Source organism: Rhea americana, unplaced genomic scaffold, assembly GCF_003343005.1.
Source record: "Rhea americana isolate MKP2758 unplaced genomic scaffold, rheAme1 scaffold_227, whole genome shotgun sequence".
NCBI lineage: Eukaryota > Metazoa > Chordata > Aves > Rheiformes > Rheidae > Rhea > Rhea americana.
Genome location: NW_028186343.1, coordinates 361,604 through 380,454, shown reverse-complemented (window position 1 = coordinate 380,454; position 18,851 = coordinate 361,604). Strand labels below are relative to the sequence as shown.

Here is an 18,851-nt window from a genome sequence, read left to right as displayed (position 1 = left end):
GTACTGCCACACATAACTCAAAAAGAGCTAACTTACACTGTTTCTGTAACAGTGTGTTACGGAAGCATATACGGAATCATTAAAAATATATTCTAACTGTAGAAAAAAAGTAAAACAAGTTTGGGAACCCGATCTAATTTAAGCAAAATAAAGAAGCATTCCTTAAGAATAAACAGCTTGTTAGAAGTAGGTAAATACAAGATAATGCTTTTAATGTGTACAGATGGTTACCACTTACAAAGAAAACTTAGAAGTATTATTTACTTCTGTCTGCAGAAGTCTCTACACTGGTATAACAAGCAACGCAACTGTGCTTGGGAACTGAAATRCTGTGAAAAAGACACTACAACTGCCCTGCCAAGCAAATTAGCTAAATACACCTTTGGAAATGCCACTTCCACACAGGTAAGCAGTATAATATTTTAGACTGTTGTGACCTTTTTTTTTTTTTTAAAGCATACTAGGCAACTTCTCATAAAGTTTTTGATTAAGTATGTCCTAATGCATCAATGATGTGCTAGGCAACTGCTCTTAACAAAAGACAGGACAGCTTATGTAGAGATAGTCTCCCCGAAGCAGCATTTTATTTTATTCATTTAATTCCAAAACATTTAATTTAGAAGTCTGGCATCTCAGTCATCCATCTTTACATGGGCTAACATTGACTTAAGTGTTGTCAGAATACACAGACAACTAAACAGCAAAGAGTTTACAAAAAATAAATTCATGACTCTTCAAAACAACTGCAAAAGGTTACAAGTATCAAAACTCTTAGGTAGATGCACTGCATTAAAAGAAATTGTGCACATAAGTTAGGCAAAAAAACAAATTGCTACCGGAACCTCACATTTCAACAGTTTATTGTAAACTGATGAGTAGGGTTATCACTTCACATCAGCTTCACTGTTTTCATTGACTGAAAAAATTTTGGAGTGGCTCATTTACTTTGCATGCACAAAATGTACTGGTTAACAAAACTGCCAGCTCATTTTAAATTAAATTTTTTAAATGGAATTTAATTATCTTCGATCACTTTCCATTATTCTTTCCATATTTTATAATCAATAGGCAAATTAAAAATGCCTCATTTAATATGCATCTTTCTGCACTGTTCAAGTGCAACTAAGATAAATAGGGCCAATAAACCAATCAATCCATCACTGCCCATGAAGACTTATTGAAACTGCTTCCTGATAAAGTGGACAGCAGATCTGAACAGCTGTACAATACAGATATGCTTAGCACTAGATATTTAGTGTGACTGTGGTAAGGAAATATTGGTGACAATGGGGATGGTGAAGTGGATGAAAGAGGGATCAGAGGAAAGCTTTTTAATTATTGCCCTCTCCTGCTTCTTCATCTTGCTGGTCACTCGTCCACAGAGTGAGGTTATCTCGAAGTAACTGCATGATGAGAGTGGAGTCCTTATAGGAATCCTCATTTAGAGTGTCCAGCTCTGCTATGGCATCATCAAAGGCTTGTTTGGCTAAAAGGCAGGCCTGCTCAGGAGCATTCTGGATTTCATAGTAGAACACTGAGAAATTGAGTGCCAGCCCCAGCCTAATTGGGTGAGTGGGCTGCATGTGCTCTTTGCTGATTTCAAAAGCTTCTTTATAGGCAGCTTCTGAAGCTTCCACCACACTGTTCTTCTTCTCTCCAGCAGCAACTTCTGCCAAGTAGCGGTAGTAATCACCTTTCATTTTCAGATAAAAGACCTTGCTCTCATACTGGAAGTCATTGCAGTTCTTGATCAAGTACTTATCTAGGAGGGCCAAAACATCATTGCAGACCGTCTCAAGCTCCTTTTCTATCTTCTCCCTATAGGCTTTAACCTTTTCCAATTTCTTCTCATTCCCATCTGCCATAGTCTTCTGCTCTATGCTGCTGATGACACGCCAAGATGATCGTCTAGCTCCAACTACATTCTTGTAGGCTACAGACAGTAGGTTTCTATCCTCATTTGAGAGGGGCTCATTCAGCTCAGTTACCTGAAAATATAGACAAAGATCAAATTTAAAGAGTCTGGATTGAAGAAGAATGTTCAATTTTCCTTCAGTACTTCCATTATTAAGAGCAAGAGCAAAAATTCCTTCTACACAAGAGTCAATTTGTAATGATGAAAGTTTAAATCTGTTTCTGCAGTCAGGTTTTAAGAGTGAAAACCCTATAGCTCTGCTATTAACARAACTAGTATTTAAATGCCATCACAAAGCACATTCACACTCAGGTTGGAGTAATGAAGCATTCGTAGAAGGAAGACTCTCTATTTTCAGGAAGTCTTTGGAGTAATTATGCAGACTACRCATGTAACAGTGAATTTAAATGTACCTAGAATACCAGCTACATGAATCTCAAACACTATACAGACATACTGGAAACCTGTGCGGTTCTTGTATCTCTCTTCCTCTATCGCTTTCTCTCAGATGACAGCAGAGATAGATGTGCTGCAGTCATTATGATTAAGCTCTGCATAGTACAGATAGCATTAGTGTTTCATAGCATCTCTCAGTCACTTAGTGACCAATTTTACAACATAATTTAAAAGTTGTCCTGTCTTCTATTGATTGGTGGGTGGTGGCTGCAGTCAGATTTCAGGGACAGGACATGAAAGAAATCACTTAAGAATGGAACAAACTGGAAAGCAAAGAAAAAGAAAACCCCACAACCAATTCCAAATTCTTCCTGTAAAAAGCTGTAAAAATGAAAAGTTAATACTGCACTTAGGCTTATTTGAGTTACTATGTTAACTACGGAAAAACTCTCAGACTTACAGTTACTTGAAGTTGTTCTATTTTTGCAAAATTAGAAATAGGAAACTAAACTCACAGGAATTAGGATGAAAAACAACTCCATTACATTAAGCACACTTCATTATTAACAGAACTACACTGCTTTAAGAGTCATTAGAATTCTAAGCATATGCACTTAGGTATGAAAATTGACCCGTCATTGCTCAGAATCTGCTAAAAATCATTAGTGTCCTGAAAACAGTGAAGTATCCAGCAAAAGTATAGCTTTCCAAGTCTAAAAAAGCAATTTAAGAGTTACAAGGACACACATAGATGCAAAGAGAGCCTACTTTCAACTTCAATTTTTGTTCTTAAATAAATAAATAAATAAAATATCAGTCTATTAGCTTCATCTCCAGAATGTATTTCCCTCCAGAGCTCAGAGACCAGAACTCCCAAAAGGCACTGCTCTGCCAGGGCTAATGCAATTTGAGAAAGCTCACCAAAGGTCAAATACAGAGGAATCCACTCTTCTGCCATTTTCCAAAGCTTCTTCACAGCTTACACTCAGCATCCACACACACACACACACACAATGATTAAGACCTCTATCATCTTCTCTAGTAAGATATCAACTCCCTCAACACAAAAGGTACAGCTAAGAGATTTTTATTCCCTATACTGTATTAGCAGAGCATTTGCTTCTATAATAATAATAAAAAAAAAAATCTACACCACATCACCCACACACTACAGGGAAAAAAAAAGCCATTAATAATCACTTGGTCATTCCTGCACTGCTGGAGGACTCTGCTTGAAAAGTCTACTGCAAGTTCTCAAGTAGTGATTGATTTAAAAGACTCAATATTGCTTTGCTAAAAATTTAAAAAGATTTAACCACAAAGAGTCAATTTTCTATTGTACTTCATTATCTTTAGTGTTCCACAAAAATAACAGAAAAAAATCTCAACCTGTTAATATACTACTGAGGTATATTACCCAGATTAAAAAAAAAAGGGGGGGGGGCAAGTATAGCAGAGTATACAAGACAAAAACACCCAAGGATGTCTTGGCAGGACAACAGTAACAGACTGGATTCCTAACCCAGAAACACTATTCAATGGAAGTGAAAGCTAAAGGATTGCAACTGAACTACAGCTACTGATTATTCTCCTTAAGCATCTTGTCCCTGTTTCTCATGTTCCACCTCATCCTCCATTTACTACTCCCGTTCTATACCTCAGCTGCCTACCACCTTTGCAGTTGATCCCTTCCTCCTCGTCAAACAAAGTACCTCCCTACCAAAYGCTAGTATTTATATATTCAGTATCTAGGGATAGTGACCTCCTTAAAAGTGTCCCTTAAGCTTTAAAAATAAGCTTTTAGAGGTAGATGCCTTCTGTGTATTCAAGACACCAAAATGGTATTTTACAGGACCTAACAAAGCCACTGGCAACCACCATAATGCAAGGACAAGGCATTAATCAGTTTTTAAAAGTTGTTCCATTTGTCACAAGCCACAAACTGCAATCTTACAGCAATACCACTAGCCTAGAAAGATTATTCCAGGTCTTTTCAAGTCTGTTTTCTCTCGTTATTCATTTCCATTTTCAGAAAATGTACAACATCCAGTCCAAAAAAGTTAGTATCATTTATAAAGTCCACTTGCACAGGAGACAACACTTACAGATAACCTATACCTGAAAAGCCTCTCACCTTTGCTAATCACAACATAAAGTCAACAGAAGTGTTGGTAAACAGTCTATTTGCAGAAATTTCTGAAGATCAAACTAACTTAATTGTATTAATAGAGGGAGTATCTTGTGAAGTCCAGCCAAGTCTGGTWATCTTGGCTGTTTGTTTATTCAATATTCTTTGCAAGTATGTCTACATTACCATCCATAAAATGGAGTGCAACTTTGGGAGAGAAACATACTAACTTTAAGCTATCTAGCTGAAGTATAACTATGGCATCACCTTGGTCTGGGCAAGTTTATTAAAACTCTCAATAAGCACCCAACTACTAAACTTCTCCTGACACAAGATTTGAGAAATGCACAGAATACTTAAGATATGAATAACTGCAAGTACACATGAGTACAGTCATCTCTTAGGACTAAGAGCAGAACAGTTGTCTGCACATGGAAAAAGAATGACGATTTCTTAATCAAAAAAACAAAACATACTACTAAGACCTAAGATGCTTAAGAGGCTTAATCAAGAGACTAATCCGGGTATCACTAGCCTAATGSTGTAATTCTCACACCGTCTTAAACTCATCTTGAAATAGTTCCTTAAAAGGAAAAAATTAACATAAGAGAAGCTAATTCAACATGCTTAGGGGATATGTCTACCAGCTTTAGGATGTATAAGGAGTTACTGATATATCTTGAATAATCACTAAACACCATCAACTCTAGACCATCACCAAAGACCTGTGCTTTATAACGAGTAGTCTTTTTAAGATACATGACATAGAGGCAGGAGGCCCAGGATTAGAAGATTCTGTTCTGTCAAACATGACTTTCAAAAATGTTTTCTGAAGAATTAGCAAAAAAAATGAAAAAACTAAGCTGTCAAATTCCAGAGAACAAAGTAGAAATAGTATTTGTCAACTATACTTTCCTTTATCAAATATACTGCCTTTCCACACTCATGTCGTTGCAATCAGATACTAATCTGATTCCACAATAAATCTATACAAATCTGGCATACAGCACAATTAACCTGAAGAAAGTCAACACACTGAAGACACCCTTGGGAGTTAAACTGATAAAGATTTTGAAGTATTTTATTTCTTCTTTCCTTCTTCAGATTTTCCATATTTCTAACTCTATATAAATCTGTACTACTTAGAAAACAGAATATTCATATTTCACATTTTAAAAAATACAGAAATGAGACTTTAGCACTGTATCATAAAAATTAAAACCTTGTAACACAAAAAAAAAAGCTTTCAGTTTTGTTTCAAACCCAACAATGCCTCTCACTTGTCTGCATCAGTCTTAACAGATACAAAACACTGTATCCKAAAAACAATATACAGCACTACTACAGGCCTTGAACCACACTGAGAATTCTTTTTCAGATAAGGTAAGGTTAAAAAAACATCACTGACATACCATTTCCAAATGTAAGGTATATCCTCTGGCAGATTCTGCTAACTTAATCTAGAAACTGSTAGTCACCTTCAAAGAAAGCAGCATCTGATATTGTGTGCAAGAATTCAGCATAACAAACTAGTAGTTTCTTATCAATTATTCTTCCTGTGGCAGAAGTTTCCAACAACTTAAGTGAAGCACTTCCCATTCTACTATCACTTTTCAACACGTCTCCCAACTCGTTTTATTTCCTTAGTCCTGAACTACTTTCTTCTCATCCTGAATAGTGACTTCAGAGATAAGCAACAAATCACCCCCAAACCTAAGGTGCATCTAAAATAACTCTCATGGTGCAAAATCACATCCATAGGCTTCTCTAGGCTAAACGCTAAATTACAAGAAACTAGACTCAAAGGAAAAGCATATGACCTTGAAGAACCTATCTACTATTGCAGATTTGGCAGATTTGCCAATTAGGTAAGAAAACAGACATGTCTCTCCTTGTATGCGGAGATGACAGAGAGAGAACAAAAAACAAACAAAAAAAAMTTGAAATGTCATCTCTTCTATTCATAGCCTTTTCTTAGCAGAAGCAAGCTACTGGATCGCAACAATTAGGATTTACGTTTTAGACATGAGCAAAAAGAAGCTCAAGCTTTCTCATAATGTCTGTTACGAAAAACAGTAGTACTTGAAGGATTAACAACTGCCTATAGGATGACTTTAAAGCAGTATTAACTTACTAAGACGTTACCTATACTTTTCTAATGCAAACATACCTTGTCATACTTAAGTTTGGAATTATTTTTAGTCCTGAAAAAGATGCTGGAATTGAACACGTAGACTATGATCTGCTAATTTTCTTTCAGACTGACAATCTGCTTTTTGTAGCAAGGATACAGGCTAAATCATTTTATTTCTAAGATACTTACAGGTTATCTCCTCCTCTGCTCTGCGCCCACAAAGTTCTTTCAGCTTACTGGGAATTAAAAATAAAAGGAATTCTGACTATAATCCCAAAATACTGAACTCCATATGCACAGATCATCCAGCTCTACCAACCAAGTCAGGAACAACTTACATGTGAGCATGATCCCATGTAGGAGATGCCAATCTGATTTAGTTTTGTATGAAAAACACAGCAAAGTTAAAGGTTCCAAAACTAACACCAGATCTATGCACTGCAGGATTACCTAGTATGAATGTGACCTGGGTCAATTACATGCATGTGATCACACTTCTGTTTTGTTATGCATTTTGTTAGCATTTTTTTTTTTATTATTAGTCAGAGTGTGTGTTAGAACTTGTGCTAGACAACTATATCTGATCCAGTATCAAGCAATGGTAGCACGAACCAGATAATATTTGAATCGTTACAAGTTCTCCCAGTACAAAGTTATGTAGTTCATAACTTCTGAATAAACAGGAACGAGAAGAAAGAATTTAAACCAGATCAGTTTTTTGCATCGTGTGGTTTCAGCGTTTTCTGTCAAGACATTAGAAGCTCTATAGCTAGATTTATTGTATCAAGCCACAGTAAGGAATTCTTCTCACAGCAGGGGAGGATACTGTTTATATTAAAGGCATCTCATTCCTCTCTCCTACAAATACTTCATTAACCAAAATCAAACACTGATGTTCAAAGTGAAGAACTGGATGATACAACACTAAAAATATGGAACGCTCCAACCTAAGTCTACATATGTACAGAGATGAAATATACAAATTAAACTAGGACCTCAAGATATTTTGGTTTTTAAAAAAAAAATCTCAAGATCATACCCAGCAATAGCTGCATTTTATTGCAGTGGTTAGCCCTGATAAGTAGTATTTCATGCATAGGACTAATTTTAAACCATCAGATCCTCACATAACTCAAATGCATCTTAACAATTTTTAAACTCAAGTGTAAATGACTAGATACTTATTATGTAGCTATACTAGAACAGCAACCAAAAAATTAATGAAACTCCCAAGTACTACCTATTAGAATTCATACAGTCTGAAATAATGTTTATACAGCGAAATAGTTTAACTGTTTAATATTTACTTCCCAATATATCATGATTATTTTTTGAATAATCCAAAAACAAAAGCACTTAATGCAGTATTTCCAAGATGCTTAAAGAATTTGTTCAGAAAAGTAAGAAATGGTAACACTCATACACTAAACATGTATTTCCCCCACATACAACTTCAGCATTTGCTGTATTCAGAAACCATTTTTAACCTACCATGTAGCATTATTTAAAATTGCTGGAATCCTAGAACAATATTAATGCAATGAGCATGCCACCCCTTGGAAGAATGCCATTTAATAGAGCCACATTTACACATGCTTGCATTTTTTATTAAGAAAATTTTGTTGCAAAAAAGTAAACCAAACTATTTCACAGCAATCCATGTGAAGTTTCATTTTCCTCTTATGTCCACACATTATAAGCAGAAATACTGGAATTCTACCAAGAAAATTCAAAAACAACAAATAAAACTATTAAACAGTAATTTCCTTATTTAAGCTACAGCTGTTACTTCATCTGGCTTTTCTATAGCAGAATCAAATAAAAGGACTGGAAAATAACAAGTGTTCTCCAGTTTTATACCAATAGGTAAAATACTAGTCTTTTTTTTTCCTTCAGTAGCGGTCTAAAATAAGAAAAAAAAGAAATGTGCTTTTGCTAAAATAGTTTGTTACTTTATGTTTCAGAAGCCACTATAAGGCTGCTTGCTGTATCATGTATAGTAAAAATATGGTGATAAATATCTGTAACTAACATTGCCTATTCAGATTTCTACTATCCTGGAAGCACACTATTTTCATACAGTGCCTTCATCCCAATTACCCAGCAATTTTAAAAACATCAGGTTTAGAATCTTTTCAAATCAAAACATTTTGTTTTAGGAATACATATCTGAGTTACAACACTGATTTCCTGTTGAAGGAAGTCTACCATCTCTGGAGCACAAAAGATACTTTCGATATTACTCTATACAGAGAGAAATTTCTCTGAATAGCTGTTGTTTACAATCACTGAAATTAAAGGAAATATTAGTGTGTGGGAACAGACAGCCTACATAACAACATCTCACAGGAGCGTAAGGTCAAATTTGCAGAATTTAGATCAAACTTTAAAAGAGCATTCTGGAAATCACCATGTTAAAATGAACACCTGTGAAAGACATTTAAATAACTACTAGATAGAGTATCATAGGCAATTACATTAAATGAATAGCTAAAACGTTGCTCTTCGAATACAGCTTTGCTTGTTATATTTAAGTGTCTCTAACATTCTTTTTCATAAATGCTCAAAATTCAGCTCACTGAAGCGCTATCAAACTTACAATTGCAAAACCTCATCATTAAACACCTTAGAGAGCAAAAGCAGTATTAATGAAGAGAACGATGTGACTCAAGATGAAGTGAAATAAAACAATGTTAAGAGTTTAAAAAGACAACTGAAGATGTACACTAGTTGCAGATGCACTTTATTTACATATTTCCTGAAGCACAGCAGTTATATTCTGCTTGTTTCTTGTCTCATGTATGTTCAGTTGATATAGATACTATAATAGATAATATATTTCCAAATAAGCACTGAACTATCAGGAATTCTAGTAATGTATTAAAACGCATCTTCTTTATTTTAATGTCTAGTATATCTGATGTTGAGATACTCTGAAGTATTTCTGCTTTAGAATTGGGTTGGTCCTAGTATATACAATGCCATAATACATCAAGTTATAAAGAGCTAATGATTAAAAAAAGAGAGAGAGCAAAATAAAGGTCTTTTGACAACTCTCACTTAAAGAACACGACATACATACATTAGTCTCAAAATTAGACTATTTTTGTCACAAGAATCAACCCATTTGAAGCTGCTTTCTCAAAACCATAATCATTATGTCTTTAAACAGCACTATTTTCAAGGGAAACCCAATAAGGCTTTTGGTGTTCACAAAAGAACAGACCAACAAGACTCTAAAATCAGTTGCAAACAGATACGGCAAAGACATTGCTAAACACCTTCTAACATCACTTTTAAATTTCAGATGATGGGAGTATTTTGTTTAAAGAAAAAGGGTCTAGACATATTAGGTTTGATCATTCTGCAATTTTATTATGCAGCAGTACAGATAGGTCAGCACAAATAACATCACTTGATTTTAAGAGAAGCTGAGTTGCGACTGTACCTTATGGTTTACACACATTTCAGTATTCATATGTGTAAGGAATGCACTGAGAATTTTATATCCTATAAAGAAGAGGCAAAAAGTATTACAGCTTGGGAAGCAGACTACACACTGTGCAGCTTTTATACCCGGATGCAAGTACTATACCGTCTTTGAATCAGAGCGCCCATGTTTGTGGGTGAGGCCTCTATTCGTGCTTTTTAATCGCGAGCCGAAAGAAACGTCTAGAAAAGGAAGGGGCTCTCCTTGGCGTGTGCAGTTTTCTCAGACCCCCTCCTCCCCCGAGCCGGAGAGGCCAGCCCCCCTCTACCCACGCCCAGCCCCGAGCTGCTCGCACGCCCCAGACTGCTGGGACTGGAAACGCACCCCAAGGTCAAACCCAGGATCCCACTCTAACTCCCAGAGCCCGGCGGGGAAGCAAACACGCGCGCCTCGGGCTCTAGTGGGGAAAGACTCTACCAGGTTTCCGCCGCGGCAAGGACSAGGCGGGCAGCATTCAAACTGCTCTGCTGCGCGCCGGATTGGCGGGTGAAGGAGGGAGGAGAGGGGGCAGCCACACCCCCARGGCAGGGACCGCAGAGGGAGCGGGAGGACTACGAGGGAGCAGACACGAGGGAATGAAGGAAATAAGGGTGGGGGAAAGGAGAGGAAAGAAGGGGGATCTGGGTCCACTTTAGACCGGCTACTATCTCTGGCTGCTCTCGCTGAAGCAGGTAGTAGCCGGCGCCGCCCAGCACGGCGGTAAGGCGTCCCAACGGGACAGTCTCGCCCTCGCCCCCGCCCCCCTTTCTTCAGGGCGACGGCTCACACCCTCCCAGGACTCAACTCCGCCTCGGCCCAGCCCGCATTTCCTTTCCCATCCTCCTCCGCCACTACCCCCTCTGCAGCACTCCTCCCCGGGCAGGACCCACAGCCGCCACGCTGCTAGCCCCACTCACCGCCTTCATGGCCGAGGCCATGTCGTCGTATCTCTCCGCCTGCTCGGCCAGGCGGGCTCGCTGCAGCAGCTGCTCTCGGTCCCCCATGGCCGCTTCCGTGATGGCTGCCGGGCTGGGCACTCTGGGCCCCTCACAGAGAGAGGAAGAGAGGAACCTGCGCCCCGAAATGCGCGGGCTTGCGGTGCGAGTGTGCGAATGCGCGCAGGGAACCGAAATGGAGCCGCCACCTCAAGCTCGCTCGCTCGCTGAGTGACCGTTGAGCTGGCCGCAGCTGCTGCTCACCCCCGGCCGCGCTCGCCAGGCGACGGTTGGCGCCTCGCGCTCGCTGGCCGCGGCAAGGCGAGTAGCCGCGCGCTCGCTCCGTCCCCTCCGCGGCGTGCACAGCCCGCGCCTCTCCGCCCTGCTCGGAGCCTCGCGCTGCTGCTGCTGCCGCCTGCGCCTGCGCGCTAGGAAGGCAACGAGGGGGTGGAGCTGAAGGGACTGCAGGGGAGGGGAGGGGGACACTGCTCCCCCGCGTTCTATTTCTAGGTGACGTCACTTGCTATAAATAGCTATCCCGGGGCGCCGGCTGGGGGGAGGCGCATGCGTGCTGTGAGTGCTGCATTTTACTGCTGCAAAGGTGGAGGTGGGCGATGAGCGCGGGCATTGCAGAGCCGAGCCGAGCCGAGCCGAGCCTGCTCTCCTGCACCCAGCCAACTCGAAATGCCTCACAAAAGGGTCAGTTACCTCCCAGTTCGTCGCCTGTCCCTACCCTGCCCTCAGTAACATCGCACAAAGCCTGCTGTCCTGTGCACCAGCAATCATCTCGCAAACGGAAACTGCTCAAGCAGTGTGTGTCGCCCACCTGAGCTGTCCTTCATGTGCAGCTAGGYACTGTTTTCACATGTGCTATTTTGCCTACATGCCATCACTGCTTTGTGCTACCACGTCTCTTGAGCACAAGCTTTGCCTCCCAGTATTTATACAGTTGTGTCTCATCCCAGTTAAATAAATGTATCTCTGAAAAAAGCTGCTTTGAAAACATTCCTACTAGTGAGGGAGGTAAGCATAGGTCAATTCTGTTACCTTGCCTGAGTGATTCAACTTAATTCAATTTTATTACATATTTTAATTCATAATGGTCAGACTCTTCTTTAGTAAATTAACAAAATACCAGCCCTACAAGACTGCACAAACAACACAGCTGCTGCAGGTATCTGCAAAATGCTAGCATCCATGTTGCTCTTCTTTTATGATACATCATAAACACTTTAAACTTCTTGTGTTCAATCCACAGCCAGCATTTGAACATCAGCACACCACTTTACATATGTGGAACTGCTGCACCTCTGAGTGAAAGATTTGCTCACGATAAAACAGTTCAGCATCATATCCTCGGTACCAGAACACCTATATAAATTTAAGCACACATCTGTTCTCACCACCAGGAAGGGGAAAGAATGCACGTTCGTATGCACCAGAGGCAGGGGACCAATCCTGGCCTTGCTAATGACACTACTCTCCCATTATCATCAGTACTATTGCATTGTTCTAATTGAGTAAATCTGGTCCATTGAGTCAGCCAGAAGTTTTTAGCCTTAAACCTGGCATTACTGAGTTTTTTGAGTTTCAAACAGAGTTAACTCTCAAAGTCACTTAAAATAAGTGTTGTAGTTAATTTTTAAAGGGACTAGATGAATATTCAAATAAATTTGGTTACTTTTTAAAGGAGCTAAATAAATATTGTGAAAAATAAGAATACATGGAAGTAACGTGTAATAAAATATGGAAGATAAAAACTTCCCATAACAAGTTATAAATTGATTGCCACAGGATTAAGGAAGTAACTTTCTTCTCTTTGCAGTACTGTGAAGTACACAGTTATTCATACATATCTGTAAGCTGGATACTGCCTTTTTCCTACATTTTTTTTTCAACTGTTAAGAGAAGACAGTGAAATCTTGACAGATTTGATCCCAAGTATCAGTCCAATTCAGTATCCTCATTAAAATAAAACTTTTCTAAATTTTAACTACGCATAAAACTTTGTCTATGGACTGTAAGACTATATTCTTGAAAAGGCATGAATGAATTTAAAAACACAGGTTTTAATGTATCTAATATCTTATGCAACAATAGTAAGAGATGAGCCAACCCAAAACCCCCTATCCAACTCTCAAACTTTGAAAACTTTGCAGTTTAGACCAACTTCTTAAAGATTAATCAGTCTGCAAAGTGTGCCAAGTTTTGAAAATCTGTAAACTCTATAAAAAGCTTTCCAGTTGTGCACAGCAGTTTCAGCCTCCTGAGGGAAACAGATTATGAAGTATTTTTAAAACCAGTTATAATTATTTACCCACTGAATTAGAGAATCTGCATTAATCTTTCAAATATATGTGGATATACCCACATAAAAAGTATTCTCATAAAATGCTTTGGGTTTTTTTAATTGAAGCCTCTGTGTAAATGGCCATTTTCAGTCTAAAYCATCTGAAAAATTCGTAACTTTGAACCCACAAGTGATACATCACATCATTGCTTTAAAACAAGATATATGTCTAAATYCAACAGTAGCAAGAAAAATTACTAAAATCAGGCAACCTTTTATGTAGCATTTCTATAATCTGACTGTAAACAAAGTAATGAGAGTACATTTCAAACATACATGGTCTTTGGGAGAGTACCTATTTTCCCTTGTGTGTACAGCACCTAGTGCCTTGAATCCTCCACTGTAACGGTGGCTCCCAGGAGCTATAAAGGTACAAATAAAAAACAATTAGTGCTCATGTAGTAGGTTTCAATCTGGTACAATGTTCAGAAGCTTAGTTACAATGCTTTTAAAGTAAAAATGAAAAAGAAATGGAAATGTCAGCCAACCCTTTCCTAGACTGCTGAATGGGGTGCAACATGCTATCAAGCTCTGTGGTTCCCCTGCAGAGCTCAGATGCCCAACATCGTACATAGCATTACACAGCTCTAGGATTCCCAGCAAAGCCCAGACAGGAGCTCAGAAATACTGCTCTCATGAGGCAGAATTTGAGTTGTTGGCACAGTTACCACACCCAGCAAGAATCTGTAGACGGAGAAACTTATGGTACTGAAAATTGCACCATGACCTAAGGCAGTGGCTCTGCTCCACTGGCGTATCTGATTATTGGACAGCACTGATGTTCTACAAATAGCCCCTTGCTGAAATGCTATTCTAGTTCACTGCTCAGCTCCACAGAGGGGCATTGGGGACAGCGAAGCACTTGCAAAGAGACTGGTCCCCAACACTGACATTTAGCTGAGTGTACAGGGCTATGAGGTGCACTGGTGTAGAGGAAGCATGATAGGGAAACTAAGTGATGACAGTAGTGCCATCCCAGAGCCTTCCAGCCTTCCTTCACTGCCAACGGCCACTTTCTTTGGGTATTCTGGCAACAATGAGCAAGGATCACACTTTTTGCATCACTCTTCCTGAGATTCATGGAACTAAAGCAGTGGTAGTAAAAAGCCCTTGCTGCTAATATTCTTCTCATTCCTGGAGCAAGCAATCTTCCTTCTCTTCTTTTGCATCAAGGGAATATTTTATTTAGGGCTCTACTAAATGATACTGAGTCTTAGGCACAAGGCACTGAGAACCAGAGAGGGAGCAGATGCAACTACCAAGTGATGGTGGARGCTGAACCAGCTCCCACATCATAGTAAAGGCAGTAGAGGTAGGGATGGTAGAAAAAGAGAGCGAGCGAGCCTGTGGACATCTGATCTTGGAAATACTGAGGCTGGCGCTTAGGTGGGGGCAAGATGTTCAGACTGTGCTGTAAGGACAGATTGTTTCACAGGCTGAGGACTATCTATAATTTTTATTGTTAGAATCCTGGCAGCACATCCCCGCAATAAAGTCAGATAAGTGCACATCAGGGAGGGAAGGTGTTATAACCAATGACAAGATCAGAGCAAAAGATAGGAGTGGGTGTAGCTGAAGTGTGATGATTCCTTCCCAAACCACAAGAGACTGTAACTTCAATGATGCATTTCTAGCCAAACCATACACCACAGTTTAACAAGCAGCAGAACCCTTTGGGCTGTCACAGTCTATGCGAAAATATTCTACTATTTGTCATATTTCAATTTCATATTAATCTGTAATCAYTCTCTCAGAACCTCCCTCGTATCTCCAAGGTAAAATCTAGAATGAAGGCAGAAAGATTGCACTACCTGAGTGCTGCTCAGAACCAGCAGGGCTCATGCCGCGATTTGTGGTGAAGTACATCGTACACCTATTCAGCAATGGGGTAAGATCCTTTAAAGAGAAGGGTAGTGATTTGTGCAAAATCTGTGAAGCTCTTGCCTCCTCCAGGGAAAGGGTTACGTCTGTACACTGAAACCTACTTGCGATCACTGCAATAAATTTAATACCACTCAGGATTCATACACAGTAGCTCTTTGCATGTTCAAAATCCTGTGCAGTCGTGAGTTGATAAAACCTCAGAACTCGACCATGAAATGTGCTATGTTCAAGCACTTGCTCATTTCAGAGTCCAGTGAAGAATGAACACTATGTCTGAATAAAAAATTATGGCAGTGTTTTTGCGTGCCAGAATGATTCAGGGATATGCACAGGAAGCTGTGAAGCATGCTCAGTTATGGAGCTTTGTGTAAGTAGCAAGAACACAGTAGCTAATAGAAGGCAGCTTTAAMTCTTACAAAGCTGCTTCAGAAGAGTGTTTGCGAAAGTCCTGTCCAGATATTGGAATGTGTTTTTATTCTTTACATAATTAATCAAATGGAAATAAGTAGAATTTAAAACAATAAACAGGAAAACATWAAAAAGCCTGCTTATCAGAAACCTTTAGCAGAATATCATATAGAAAAAAGCCTCTCCATGCAAGAGAAAATAAGTCTATGTTAAGTGACTACTGCWAGTGAAAAAAACAATCCTACCAATTCCCAGGGCCTTTCAGAGGTGCTGATCATTTGCAGTGTACAGATAAGGTCAGAATGTAAGATGTCCAGCATTTCCAGAATTACCCCCAAAACACATCATATTGTGCATACACAATTRGGGACTCTGAATCAATGGCCAGATTTAAAAAATAAGCCCAGATCTTTCTTAACAACCAAATTTTTACCACTCTTCAAAATTTACTAAGTGCATTAGTTTGACTGAGAATTGGATTAAATTCCACTGAACATGATTGATCTGAAACAATGACCTTTCTCTGTAGAACATAACATGAAAGACACTGGGGATAATACTAATGAAGCACAGAGATAAAACAAAATGATTCTGCTAACACTTTCAAAAGTGGCCTCTTATTTGGGTGTCCTACTTTAGTTGCTGCGTAGGTGCTTTCTTCCGAAAATGAGGCCCCAAGCAAGTCAAGCCAAGCATCCAGAATGAGAAACTGCCTGAAAATACTGGCCTTYAGGCTTTCTGGCCTGACATTTGTCCAGAGTGGGCCTCAGACCAGCCCATTCAGTAACTGTGATAGCTGACAGAGACTGTCAAGGGRCCTGAAAAGGAAAAGCAACTTTTCATCTAATTAATCCTCTTTAGCACTGTAGCAGATTAGGTTCAGAAGTTTTTCACGAGCCGCTGCAGAGCAAATCCTCCATACTGCCATTTCTATACCACACATCTAACTCAGCAACAGCTCAGTCTTGACCTTGCCAGTCTTAGGCCTGTCTGCTAAAACTGCAAAGAGTAAAGTTGATTCTAGTGGCAGCACTGGAAAATTTGACTGCCTGCCCATTGGGAAAATGGCCCTCTCACCTCAAAGACAACTAATTAATAGAGCCTCTGAAGATGCTCCTAGACTTCCATCCCTTTTCTGATCATTCAACATGCRCAAGTTTTGTTCTTTGGGCCCTCCTATGAATTAAAAGATAAAAATGGTTTTGTTTTTCTATCTAGGGCAAGCTCCTTCTTTTGTTAGGCCACGACATGCTAAGGGGGAGGCGGAATGACAACAGCAGGTACAGCACATTCAGCTCAGGGCAGGTCAGCCACATGCTCAGAGTACTTCTAATTACAGCTCCAAGGAAGAAGAACATAAACACATCCAGAGCCTGCTACATATGGCAGGACAGGAAAACTAGAACAAGGCCAGGATATAAATCATAGCTAGAAAACTAGAAAAAGAGACAAACTGAACAATTCAAATACAAGCCCAGTGTGAACATGTATCATTTGAAGAACTCCACCACACTGTCCCTCAAAGACCCACACAACTCAGCACCACAGACAGAGAAGGCCAAATGCTAAGTGTCACCGGTGCTAAGCCCAGATTCACTTGATCTCTTCTCTAGCAAAGCTATGCATCCACTCTATGCCAGCTCATGCATGGGGAAGTGAAAGCCTATCTCTGAACTCCGCTCAGCTACCTGTATCTCAGCATGGTCAGGTTTTGAGAGATCRTCTGCAAGCACAGCCTGCAAATTCTTCTCTAAATGCAATTAGCTCCTCCAAAGTGTTTCATGCAGATTCAATATCCACRCAGCACGGGGCAAAGATGCTGGTGGTCCAGAATGCACTATGCTTCAGCCACTTGATTTTACACTACTTAAAGAAAAATACTTGCTTTTAATTTGTTCAATTCCACATATCGAGCTGTGAATCATTTAATATAAATTTCTGGAAAACTAGTAAGTTGCTTCATCTGGGAAATGACCTAGAAAATTCAATTGTCCTCCAGAGAGTAACTGTGCCAAATTTGGAAATGAAATTCATTAAAAAAAAGTTTAAGACAAAAGGCTTTAATTCTGCTTTAACTGCAAAGCCTTTTCAAATTCAGGTTTGCAACGAATACTTGTTGGAACACTCCTTAGGAATTTGTCAGTTCAGCTTTTTTCTTAACAATCCCAAATAACTATATTCTTGAACTATTAAAAAAAAATTGCAAAACCTATGGATGCTCATATTGTTAAGACAGTCGAACAAAAGACAGTTATCTCTGAAACTAAAATTCCTGCATAACCCGTGTTTTCTTAGAAAATAATCTATTTGATTTTGAATGACAAGTGCCTAGAACTTCTATACAGCTGGAGTACTGTTAATCTAGTCTGCGTCATCTTCCTGACAAGGGAGAGCAACTAAATATTTGAAAGGGAGTGTAAATATATCTCACAGAAGCATCATTCCTCCATACATCAATCCATCAGTTTTCACAAGCASAAAAGTGTAACCACTCAGGCTTCCATCCATATATATTACATTCCACAGACTAGCTGAATCATTGTAATGATGGTGACACATCATGTCATTCGGGCTGAGAAATACCTTATTTGGTATTTCATACATRCGCCTAAGAAGACCCACTGTGAGTTTTGCTCACACGGGTGGGTTCTTTTGCATGGAAGTCTTTTCACTATCTGGCACACAGCAGGGTCTCATTTTCTTTCGACTCCACCACAATCAATAGGGAAGCCATACATCTTGCCCACTARTTCAAATGCGGATTTTACGCAGCGTGTCTGGATTCACTATGCAACCTCTTGCCTACCGTCAGCAGCAGAGGTCCCGAGTATAACAGGCTTCTGCATTTGCCCGACTGCTTCCTTCTGCTCGCCCGAGGACCCCTAAGGCTCCCGCAGCAGAAGCGGCTTTGCCCCCTCCCCCACCCCAGCCGCCAACGGTCGCCAACGGTCGCCGCGCGCCTCCTGAGGCGCCGCGCGCTGCTCCGCTGTTGCTATGGCTCGGCGGCTGGCAGCAGCCAATCAGAGGACGGAAGGATATATTTGTCCCTGTTGCTACCGGTGCGGCGGGATGCCTGACCAATCAGGAGGGAGCGGGAAGCCGGCGGGGCCGCGCGGCTGAAGTGCCGCCTCACGGACGGCACTAGCGCGTCCTCTCCGCGCTGCCGCACTTCGGTGTTTTTCAGGAGCGGCGAGGGATTGCGGCAGCGCTGTTGGGGCCGGGAGGTGCCCTT

At 40.1% G+C, this 18,851-nt stretch overlaps 1 protein-coding gene across 3 annotated transcripts; it reads right to left on the bottom strand.

Annotated features, from left to right (window-relative positions):
• Positions 1 to 551: 551 nt before the first annotated feature.
• On the bottom strand, positions 552 to 18,511 carry YWHAH (tyrosine 3-monooxygenase/tryptophan 5-monooxygenase activation protein eta). 3 transcript variants are annotated; one of them, XM_085305801.1, is made up of 3 exons: positions 18,426 to 18,511; positions 13,604 to 13,689; positions 552 to 1,988 (listed from the first exon to the last, which is right to left on the bottom strand). In XM_085305801.1, exons 1-3 carry the CDS (start codon positions 18,463 to 18,465, stop codon positions 1,332 to 1,334), a joined length of 783 nt encoding a protein of 260 aa, XP_085161927.1. In that variant the 5' UTR covers positions 18,466 to 18,511; the 3' UTR covers positions 552 to 1,331. The 3 variants fall into 3 exon arrangements, with proteins under 3 accessions (XP_085161927.1, XP_085161926.1, XP_085161929.1); XM_085305800.1 differs by lacking the exon at positions 18,426 to 18,511 and adding an exon at positions 13,816 to 13,919; XM_085305803.1 differs by lacking the exons at positions 13,604 to 13,689; positions 18,426 to 18,511 and adding an exon at positions 10,960 to 11,393.
• Between the last annotated feature and the right edge of the window lie 340 nt (positions 18,512 to 18,851).